Here is a 12,734-nt window from a genome sequence, read left to right on the forward strand (position 1 = left end):
AATGAAAGCAACAGAGACAATGTCACGTGAATTTGTGTCCATCTCGGATATGGAACATTTCCAACGCCATTTCGCATTTCAAGTATGTACCACACAATTCAATCATGCACAATCACACAAGTCAAACCAATCACCTGAATCATCTCTAATTTTCCCGCCAAAATAAGACATAAGAACATTACATATAATTCTACACTTCAAGTTACTCAATAATTAAAAACTTATACTTAAAAACCAAAAACTATTCGAAAAATAAAAGTTTAATAAATATGTTTTAATCCTTAAAGTTAGGGGTATTGTATTTTTTTGGTCATCTTTAGTGTTTTGATTTTGTGCAATATTACTTATAGTTTTACGGATTAGACAATGTTAATTACATTGATAATATAGGAAAAGTGATCTACTCAACATTTTACGACCTGAATTTGATTCAATAATATGATTTTTTTGAAAATTATTAAAGATTTAAATATATTATTAGTTATAAGTACATGACTTAGTTTTAAAAATTCTCATTTTTTAAATAATTATAATTAGATAGAAAAGAATTAGCTAATTTAACTGGTTGCAGAAAAGGAATGAAAAGGTTGGTTTTCCACTAGAAGGTGGATACGATGACCTGTGGCTTATTCCAATTTGGTTTTGGTAAGATTTTCCAAGCCACGCGGCAGAGAAGAACCAACGGTGGTGTGGCGTGTGATCATTAATAAGAAATAAAAAATATATTGTTAGAGAGAAATAACATATAATGTTGGGATGTTTGTTTTATTCTATCTGACTCCCACCAAGGACTCACTCACCGTTTACAAAATTTGAACACGTATAACCAAAAATGCTTTTTTGTGTATGTTTTTGCTGTCATCTCCATGTGCAGCTAGCGTCTTCATCTCAACTTTTCAATATTATTCATTCATTCAAACCCAAGAAACCCTAAAAAACATTAATTTTTCAAAATCTCAGTTACACAACCACGACTGAGTGCCGTGGTTTCTGCTCCCTTAATTAGTGCCAATCTTCTAGAATCTCTTCCCACATATTGAGACAGCACCACGGAATTGGAATAGAGGATTCAAATTGCTTATTTATTTAGGTTTAATTGTTTCTTTTATCTCTAGTTTGGTTGAAATGTATCAAATCCGTCTCTCTTTTAAAAAAATGTCAATTTCGTCCCTATATAAAAAAATTTTGTTCCGTTAAATACAAACTAATGGTGTTTAAAGTGAGTTTTGAATAATAACCACTTCATGGGTCTGATCCCTGATATTGCAGTGGATAAAGTGAGTTTTGAAAGCAATGATTTTTAACGAATATGACTTGATAGACACAATTTTTTTCTATATGGAGACGAAATTGACATTTTTCTAAAAGGGAGACAAATTTGACATACTCCAACCAAATTGGGGACAAAAGAAGCAATTAAACCTTTTATTTAAGAACAATCTTAATAATAATACACTTTTTATTTATTTTTTAATTCATGCATTAAACGGGTAAGAAATATCGTAGCAAAAATGTAAAATAAATAACTACAATAGTTAGGTTACTAAAAATAACATGAATATGAAATGTGTACGCTACTTTTACATATTGTGGAGGATTAGCTATAACTAGACCAGACATTCTATATTTGACAAATTCAAAATCAAGTTCAATAACGTTTATATATAGATGACCAAGTCAATGTTTTTCTTTTTCTCAAAAAATGTATTTAATAAATTAAATCGTGGAACAATAATGGTGGTTTTCCTTAATTACTTAATATTATTAATACACGAGTGATGGGAGGGGATTTGTTTCATGATTGAGTAGGTGTCCAATTCAATCCAAACAACAATAAATAGAAGAAAGAAAATATATTTTAAACCCTCCATAATGTTTTAATATACGGGTAAAATTAAGTTTATTGGAGTAATTTTTTTGATTGATGAAAAAAAAAATCAATATAGAGGAAGCGGGCGATAAATTAAAGTAACTGATTTTTTTTTCAAATACTGGTTTCGTATTTAATTTACACTTTTTCTTCTGCTTTTCAAATTATTTTACACGATACACATAGCAAGAGATTACAAACGATGGTTCTTTTAAATAAAATAGAAATAAATGAATAAAATTGACCTTACGATTAGAGGCGGAAATAAATAACGGATAAGGAGGCACGTCAATTCTTGAGGCGTGCGACCCATGTAAAGTTGGATTTGTACACATATGACGACGACGTTTCGTAGCAAGACAAAACAAACACACCTTTTCCTTTTTATAAGGAGAAAGCTTTGCCTAGCATGATGAAACTATTATATTTAAACTCTAAGAAAATTATTAATTTTAAAAATAACAAAAAAAATGTTTATCAAATTCAAACTAAGCCGTTTTAGTACTTAATTACATAATTGCAACGATTAAAACTATAATAAACTTCAATAAAAAAACTATAGCAAAATGTAAAGAAAGACTAGCGTTGCTTATTGTTCTTATAGGAGATTCGTCATTTTATTTTTAAATGTCAAGTGAAGCAAAATGTGAAAGGTATCTCACTGATAAACAGAAAACAGATCCCCCAAAATAGGATTGAAAAAAAAAAAAAAAAAATAGGGAACAGAATGTCTTCTTTTCTGGCTTTTTGCGTTTCTAATGGTCATGTATGCCTTACGAAATGCAGCAAAATGAAAGTTCCAACCATTTAAAAAGTTATGATCTCGTGTGCAGGTCAAGTTTGAAAAACTCACACCTTATTCAGTGTATATATATATATATATATATGTAAGCTTTTGGCTTGAATTATAAGCTTTCACGTCTACTTTCTTACTTTGCTATTATCTCATGTTTTAATATTTTATTGATAAATTTTGCTAAATAAGGACAGTGTGTGAGGTTATTCTTTTAATTTAATTGTCTCTATTTTTTTTTTACCGAACTGACTCTGGAATTTTCCTTTGACAAAATGTTACTTTTCAGAATTTATGAAACAATCTATTAGATTTTTTTTAAGCTGATAGCTGTTAAAAAAAGTTATTTATAAAGTTTTAATTTTATTATGCCGCATTACTTTTAAGATTTATTTTAACTTCTACTTTAATCTAAAGATTATTAGAATCGAAAATATGTTTCTATGATCTTGGAACTTTTTTTTTTTGTCTGTTTTAATTTCATTATATAAGTTCTTTGGAGTGGAATTATAATTATTTATTTTAGTATTCAAGTGATATATCTTCCTTTATATCACAGTGTTTTGATTTTAAATTCATGACATTGTTAAGACAATTATCATACATATAAGTATTATTCGTTTTAAATAATTATGATTTTCTTTTAAAAGTACTTTGAAAAAGTGAAAGAAGAAAAAATATTTATATCATACCATCCTAGATTTCGACTTCTAAACAATATAAAATTATTGGATGTAGTATAGAAACACATAGTATTTTAGATAAAGTTAAGAAAGATTTTGATTCTAGTTAAAAGAGTTAAATTATAATATTCAATATTTGATAATCATATTTTTATGAGTATTAATTTTGTTCGTTTATAATTTGTACTTATGACTCATGGTTATAATTAATTTTAAAATTGAAAGTTTATATTATTTTATTTGTTCATTTGTTTTACTACTACTATATTTATTTAACTACTTTTAAAATTAGTGTATTAAATAATATCATGGTAGCATTTACTAATAAATAAGAATTTGCTTGATTATAGAAAGATAACAGAGAGAGATATGACTCAGAATTTTCAAAATTATTTCATTATAGTGGTTTTTTAATCTTTAGCATAGATCAAAAGAGTATCAATCATGTTAATACACAACCCTCTAGTATTTAGTGGAAGTGAAGAACTTCCAATTAGATTTTAAAAAATGCCTACAATTGAACCTTTTCAACAATCCAAGTTGATTAAGAATGTCGAGCTTAAATATTGTTGCACAATAAAAGTTGAGAAGTCACAAAAACATATTTGTACAACACATGCTTTAAATAATAATATATAGTAAAAGATTATCTAAAAAGAAACTCAAATTCTACATTATTAATATATTTTCCCTTCAATGATCTTGACAAAAATTTGGTTAATTAATTTTTTTTTTTTAACTTTTGCTTGTTGAGTAAATACAGAGTAAACACTGAAGAGTCCAAAATTTAAATGATAAATAACATGGTTGATTTAACTGTGATACTAACTATTCTTTGATAAACCATTATTTCAGACTTATAATAAATAATAAAAGAAACATTTTTATTACACTCAAATTAACAACACATATACGAGATGAAAATATTATTGTAAATAAAAAATACTTTTGCAAATGAGAGAAACTAAAACATGTTACTCACACGTAATAATTTTTTATACAAACTTTTATATTCACTGTTTTATCTTTATTTTTGACAAATACAATGGGTTTTCAAGTAGTTGATAGAGTGTAAAAGATCATTTTTCATCAAGATTTTATAACTATAATAAATCGTATAAAATCATAAACAACACTAACACATATTTATTATTTCTTGAAATAAAAGTTAAATTTAGTTCAAAGAGTAAGTACTTTTTTTTTTCTTAAAAAAAAAAAGAAAATACTAATCAAAATTGTCTAAAGAAAATACTGTTATAATATTCGACCACGGGAAAGAATGATCTTATACAAAGAATATTTATGAAAATAAAAGGAAATTACATTCTTGTATGACTGATAGTTAAAACTATTGTTGATTTTATTTACTAATATTTATTTATGCATGTACATATGTTTGACATCATTAGCTGCATAATGTAATAGTACCTTGGAAATGACAATTTTAGGGTGTTAATTATATTTAAGCTTAAAAAAAATAGTTACATAATAACAGCAAGCAGATTGGATCACTTGTGGAATTGGAGACATGCAACAATATGTTTCATTGGATCAATTAGTTTCAAAACCCAAACAAAGTTGGCAAGATGTCACTGTTTTTAGGTTTGTCAAGATGTGCATAATTAATAGCCAGGGCTATCTTATTTAAGTTAAATAAATGAATAAAACAACGAGAATAAGTCTTGTTTAAGACATTTAATTACGATAATAGTATGCAGGTTTCTTAATTTCAAACTGAAAAAAAAAAAGTATTTATAACTGGCATATTTTTAAAACCCGAGTTCAAATTATAAGGAGATTTTCTTGTGTAATGAATTTAAGTTTAACTAGATAACTCCACCCTAGTTAATATAATGAAGGCAAGTTAATTACATATAGGTAGAAATACAAGTGTTGTTACTAGTGTGTATATTTTTTATAAGAAAAAAAAATATTAGAATTGAATATTTTGTTCATATAATAATGTTGTCATAATATACAAAACTAGAAATTGAAAATAATTAAAAATATATATATGCAAATAGAATTTTCTTTATTAATTTGTTATAAATAACTACAAAACTTAAAAGTGGAACTTCTTTACAAAAATTTCGGAGTCCATAGAATGAAAAGGAAAAATAGATGACATGATTTTTCAAGTCATAAGAACACGAGCATATATTCTTCAAAAAAAATAAAAATAAAAATAAAAGCACATTCAAATATAAATGACATTTTCTATCTTAAGCTTTTAGTATAAAGTAAAGGTAATGTTTTCATAAATAATTATTGAGTGTAGCCATTTTACTGTTTCAATGTGTTTTACCATGTCGTACATTTTCAGTTGAAATTATTTACCCATAAACATTAATGACGTTGGATGAAACGAGACGAGACACTTGGCGTTTCCTTTCTTATCTGGCAAGATTTGTCCAACTTTTTTTAATGAAAAATAACACGTAGTTAGTTTTTCCGGAATAAAAAATTGAAATATATTTATATTGGTATTTGATTGTTCTTCCAATAAAATAAAAACAGCAATTAATATGATTTAAAATAAGTTAGGCAACCAAATCCTATTTACTACAGTGGAGGAAAGTTCTTGTAAAGCAATGGTATTACAATAAATAAAAATAGGCAATAAATTTTGATGGAGGATCATGAAAGCACCTTTAATAGCATAATTATTTTTTCTTTAATCGTGTCAGTGTCATTTTCAATATTTTAAAAAAGAAAATTTATAGGTGTGAACGTGCATGACCAGAGGGGGACCCATCAGGTTAATGAATTCCAAACAGGGGACCAGATGGTGTGCCTATTTTTCCGGGCTTCTACACATAGCAGGTACCACTCTCCTTCCTATGCAAATCATTTTCGATTTTTTTTTTTCATTTAGTATATACATTTTTTTACTACGAAATTGAATACGTAGGACGCGTGTATTTGTACATATATCCTAAAATGATATAATAAATTAGAAACGAAATTATTGAAGGGCAATAGTAGCCAGTAGCAGATAAAGTCTTGCACGGAACTACATGTGTCAGCATGCATCACGTGGCTGGCTAAAAACCACACGTGCATGAATGTGTCAATCTTTGGCGATGAAATTGCGGAAAGAACAGAACATTAACCTTGTATGTTGTTTTTGAAGGTTTTAATTAGATGGTGATTTCAGTGTGTAGGTGGCATTGACGAAGAAGCGTACGTATCTAGGAATGTAATCTGACAGAGAAGTGATTAAAAAAGCAAACTCTTCACCGACTCCAGATTCTGCTAGATTTGGTGTGTCTAATTTACCCTTTAAAACTAATTATTTTCATATACAAAATAATTTAATTCTTGTGTTTAATTTCTGTAAAAAAAAAAACAGTATTTTTGTGTGAATTTAATTAGCATGTGAAATGAAAGATGAAATAAGAAAAATGTGTTGACGCAAATGCATCCCTGAGCAATGAATCTAAGACGTGGATGAAGCAACTTTTCAATAATAAAAGCATTGGCTGCTTGGGTGGAATCTCTATTTCAACAATTTTTGTCCAGCTGTAACTTAACTGTCATTTTTGTAAACCTCCATTTTCATTTACCCATATTAGATATATAATCTCAGCTTTTATTTTTCATAATACTTTTTACTTTAATAATAGACAACATTTTTTTTATTATATATGAGCTTGAATATATATTTCTTAATGGAGAATCATGTCCAAATTTTAATCTTAAAAATAATTCATTCACAATAATGAATAATAAAACAAATATTTGAAGTTAGATTTTGAATAGCATGATATATATTAAACAATACTTTATAAAATTCTTATATTAGACAAAAAGAAAAAAGATAAAAAATAAAATAACATAATGATATCTATGAAATTTAAACTAAAACCTGGATTGAAAACACCTTAATATTATAAATAATTATTGTGGCTTGTGTAGAACTGCGATTGATTAAATTGATTATGTAGTGTAAATAATTGTTCGTTTCACTTTTATTAGCTCACACTTATTTTTTAAGGTCTGACCTAATTTGTATGAAAGTCCAACTTTTTTTAAGGTCTACAAATATATTTATCAATGTATTTACGTATAAAGTATTAACATCTTTAAAAATACCAGTGAGATTAGTTTATTATGGAATTAATTATTTTTTAATAATTAAAAATGTTATACTCATATGTAATATATGTATATACACATATGTATATACATTAACAGAACAAATTAATTATTTAAAATCTATAATTTACTAATATTTATAAACAGAGTATAAAATTATATTTTAATGGTTTTTTACATTTGACATTTTTTCCTCAGTCAAAATGCTTGATAAATAAATTTAGTATATTTTAAAAGAATTATAACTTAAAAATTGCTTTTAATCCTTTGAATTTGATTTTTTTACTTATTTAAATTAGAAGTTGTTTTTTCTGTACCAGAGTTTCAGATATTACCCTTCTTTTTCACTTGTTATTATGGAAATTACACTGGAATGACGACGCTATATCAATAAAAATATATTTGAGCAACTAAAATAATTAGGTGGATTTTTTTTATTTATTTATATTAAAATAAGGTGTTTAGTCCATCGAAGTTAAATTTTATTTTAGTTTCTAAATTTAAAATTGATTTTTTAATTTCAAAATGCATAAGATATAAAAGTTACCGTGAAAGGATTTAACAAAAATTGTTGGAACATTAAAAGAAAATTAAACTTCATTAAATAAACTTCGTTCAAACAAACACAAAAACCAGGAATATCCTCAAAAATCACTACCTTCTAAAAATAAAAGCATTTTTGGTTTCAAATATGAAATCACTAATGCAAAATTACATATTGGACTAAAAAAATGACGAAAAATAGACTAAATGAAATGATGAAAAAATTTATTTACAGTAACATTTTTTTAAATAATCTGAAAATTTTCTACATCGTACTCCTAACAAGCCAACATAAATCTATTTAAAAAATTTTACAATTTCTCTTTTTTTCTTTTCTCATTTATTTCTTTAAGAAGATAATAATGACGATAGTCCTAATATTTCTTATTCAATTATTAAGAAAGTAAGTTATATCGTACAAAGCTTATTATTAATTAGATGGATGGATTCCTTAATCTGCATACAGCAAATTCCAACTCAATCACATACATACATAAATAAATTATATATATATATATATGTTTTATTTCTGACAAAAATATAAGAAAACCATCCTTTCTTTCTTCTGCCTTGATCGGGTAAAATTGATTAAAAACAATCTTTAATTAGGATGTGTTAAGAATGGCAAACTAAGTTTATCTGTTTTATTCTATCATTTGCTACAGTTATAGCATGTAATTGTAGAATTCAGAATTTACCTAACTTTCAACATTCGAACATGCTTTAAGAGATCGATTGATTCCTTATTTATCTAAGTGGGAAAAATTTTCCAAACCGAAAAAACCTCCAAAACATTGTAGCCTACCTCGGATATGGTCGGTTTACCAAGAAAACGTCTTCAAAATAACAGTGGACCCCGTCTTCAAAATCAACATGTCTTTCATTATCAATTATATTAATCTAATTGCTTCTTCAATTAAACGTAAAATATATATAATTCTTAAATTTTTAAATTTGAAGTTTAAAAAATGTGATGTCCCAGTTACAATAATAGAAACATTTTTGCAGACACATTAAAAAGCAGAAGACTTTCAATATATTCTCTTGCTTCTAGATCGGTAATAGGGTATAATCTCATTTACTTGTGAACCCTCGCTTTGGTATAAATTCTCGGTTTAACCAGAAACGAATCACTCAATTTGTATGTCATTGTCGTATTCCTTGTATGCATGTCGTTCCAAGGCTTGGTTTAACTTTTTTTTTTTTCAAAATTTTTTCTAATTACTTTTAAAATGTTTACGTGTAATTATTCATTTTATCAATTAATGTTTTCTCTCTTCTTCATTTTTAAATCTGAAATTTCAGTTTCTCAAGAGCGTGATATATCGGTTAGATCACCAATTTAGATACTGTATATTTGATGATCATTTTCAAGATTTTGTAATTAGATTATATATAATTGAAAAATATAAAGGCGTATATTTTTTTTTTATCACGTTGTTACAAAATCTTAACTATGATAACACACGTGCACCCTTCTTTTTCCCTTCATAACTTTGTACAGTCATTTTTCCTTTAAAAGATCGTCAAAAAGAAAAAAAAAATACTAAAGAAATAGGACTTAGGAGGATGTACCTAGCTCACTTTATATATACACATAGGCCAAAACTATGTGGTGTTTAATTTGCATAACAACGTCGCAGACGTGTCATCTGTAGATTCTTTAATATACTTCGCATTATCCAATTTAATTAACTTCATCTCTACACTAATATCTTAATCTCACCGTATAATCCAAATATAAAATAACGTGTCTTTATATATACATGTAAATTAATGGTTTTTTATTATAATTTTAAAAGACAAAATAAGAATATTTTCTCTATCATTTGCCAAAAAAAAAATTATTATCTTAGGCACAAAAATACTCCATTTTTGGCAAGGGAGGGAGTACAAAAGTCGCAAGCATTTTGGAAAAATAAAATTCTGGTTTCTAGTGTGAACTTTTTATACTGTTGTTGAATTAAAATTACGTAATAAAATTCTACATTAGTTAATATAAACATAAAGTAAAACTAGTCTTGAAAGATAAAGCTTATTTACATGAAGTAGTAAGATTGTAATAAAGTATTACAGCCTTAATCATTGACATTGTAATTTGTGAATGAAAATGTATTTTATGAGAAAAGCATGGTTTTGTTATTCGAGAAGAGCAAAAGGAAGAAGAAAAAGAAAAGAAGTGTTTTTGTTAAGAGTATTTTGCACCGTAAAGCGGATTAGAATCCATAACGTGTTTGGTTCCGTTGGAGAAGGAAGTAGCGTAACCCCGTTCACACACAGAAACAGGAACACGCCCACAATGAATCAATGAAAGGCTACGTATGAAAACGTCGACCATGCATTGAATGCCACCGGCTGCCACGTTGTCCGTACCACCCACTAACCTACAATTGCCGGTGGCCTATTTGGTGTCACTGTTTTTGGCTTTAACCATGGAACATATGTATGTATGTATTCATATTCGTTCATTACTACTTGCTTCTTTCACTTCCAACTCATTTCCACAATCACCTTTCACTTTCTTCCAACCCACAAAGCCGCGCTATCTATCTATATCTATCTATCTTTCTTTCTTTTCTTTCTTTCTCTCTTCTTTCATCCACCTAACCAGATCGATCGACCCTATCATATATTTATCGTATCTATCTCACTGCTCTTGTAGCTGTTTGAATGAAGGATTTCAGATTGGGCATTTGAGAGATAAGTATATATATATGGATAATAATAAGGAGATGATGACGATGATGATGATGGGTGTGAAGAAGAAGGAGGATTATGCCATAGGGTCGTCTTCCTTCCATTGCAATTACCCATTCCTTGATTTCTCTGATGACAAGGGCTCTTTAGGGTTTATGGAGTTGCTGGGTGTGCAAGAATACAGTCCTCTGCTTGATTTGCCATTAGGGTCCAACATGGAAGTGCCTCAAACCTCTGATCTTAAGGAACCACCTCAGACTAAGAAAGATTGGACCGAGGTAACCAACCAGCAACCTGCGACTCCGAACTCTTCATCCATTTCCTCCGCGTCCAGTGAGGCTCTCAACGATGAACAAAAGAATAGAACTGTAGACCAAACACATGATGAGCACAAAAAGACAAAGGAACAGTAGGTTTCTTTCTTTAATGTTCTGATTTTCTCTCACCTTTTAAATTCTTTTGTGTAGTTATTTGGCTATTTAAGCCTAGGATTCGCATTTTTTTCAAAAAAAAAAAATGATCTTTGGTGTTTGAATGGTTGATGGCATATCGGCGGAAGAAAAACCTTGGGGGCGGTGGAGTGTGAATGATGTATTTGATAATCTAATAAGACGGGGGCTGGGTATTTGTTTTTTATAATATTTTTATGATGGTTTGTTTTTATGGTACGTTGATTTATTTAATGTTTGGAAGATTCTAATAAGATTTGATGGTTTTCGGGGATGGGTTTAGATTGAAGGCTAAGAAGACAAATCAGAAGAGACAGAGAGAACCGAGATTCGCGTTCATGACGAAAAGCGAGGTGGATCATCTGGAAGATGGGTACAGATGGAGAAAGTACGGTCAAAAAGCTGTGAAAAACAGCCCCTTTCCCAGGTAACACTTTATCTCATTCTGCAATACACGCTTTGCTTCCTTCGCTTCGACCCAAAAATAAATTAAATGCTCTCAACATTTGAACAGGAGCTACTATCGTTGCACCAGTGTTTCGTGTAATGTGAAGAAACGCGTAGAGCGATCTTTTAGCGACCCAAGCATTGTGGTGACAACCTACGAAGGCCAACACACTCATCCAAGCCCGGTTATGGGTCGCTCCAACAACTTTGGTACGCTAATGTCTGGATCTGAGAACTACATGTCCCAATATTATCAGCAGCACCATCAACAACAACTTCATGTCGATGCATTGTCTTCTCTTAGTTTCCTCTCTCCGAAGAATGTCACATTTCCTCAACAGACAGCGTTGTTGAGTGACTATGGCCGTCTTCAAGATGTTGTTCCTTCACATATATTCAAACAAGACTAGAATGACAATTCCATTGCTGTTACTATGTGATTTCTTATTATTACTTTTTGTAGGAGAGAACTCCATGGCTGCACTGGAATATATATATATATATATTTAAGTTTTAGTTTTCCTTGATGGCTGGATCAATCATGCTTGTAAAACCCACTTTATCTTTATGCACGTATATAATATATAGATAGGGCCTTGGCATGAATATCAGCGTAACATGATAGATTTTTGATCCGGTGCAGGCACTGCTTTCTCGTTGACGTGTCTTAGGATCTAGTTTCCTGTTTCGATCCAATATCTGATATTTAATAGATAGAAAATAAGTAAAAGGACAAATAAGAGTATCCGTTGGTGGATTGGACTGTGGGTGAAAATGATAACAAAACAAAATAAAAATAAGGCAAATAGGGTTCTATCCTCTTTTTAATCGTGAGATTCTGACCCGTCGTTTGTCTTGTGTTTTTGTTTCTTTTTGTTGAGGGAATGTGCGTTCGTATCACAGGCACGACATTACAGATTAATAGGTTTAGGCTTTCGAAAGGGAATAATGGTGGGTACAAGTTTGCTTGCTTTGTCTGGTCCCTGTAGTCCAAGGAAAAGGAAATTGTAGGGAAATTTTCTTGTAATTTGAAGGATACATTGGTTACAGATGTGACCCAATATTGTAACGAGGTAAGAAATAGGAAGTGATTTAACCTCATTAAGTGTTGCTTGTCATGTAAATCCATTGATGGAATTGATTCATAGGAGATG

The 12,734-nt window shown here is 29.0% G+C and overlaps 1 protein-coding gene across 1 annotated transcript; it reads left to right on the plus strand.

Annotated features, from left to right (window-relative positions):
* Window positions 1–10,231: 10,231 nt before the first annotated feature.
* Window positions 10,232–12,107, plus strand: LOC106757666 (probable WRKY transcription factor 23). The gene is made up of 3 exons (XM_014640400.2): window positions 10,232–11,093; window positions 11,417–11,560; window positions 11,648–12,107. The coding sequence occupies exons 1-3, from the start codon at window positions 10,333–10,335 to the stop codon at window positions 11,988–11,990; spliced, it is 1,248 nt and encodes a 415-aa protein (XP_014495886.2). The 5' UTR covers window positions 10,232–10,332; the 3' UTR covers window positions 11,991–12,107.
* Window positions 12,108–12,734: the final 627 nt, after the last annotated feature.

The sequence above is a fragment of the Vigna radiata genome, chromosome 3 (assembly GCF_000741045.1).
Source record: "Vigna radiata var. radiata cultivar VC1973A chromosome 3, Vradiata_ver6, whole genome shotgun sequence".
NCBI classification, from domain to species: Eukaryota; Viridiplantae; Streptophyta; class Magnoliopsida; order Fabales; family Fabaceae; genus Vigna; species Vigna radiata.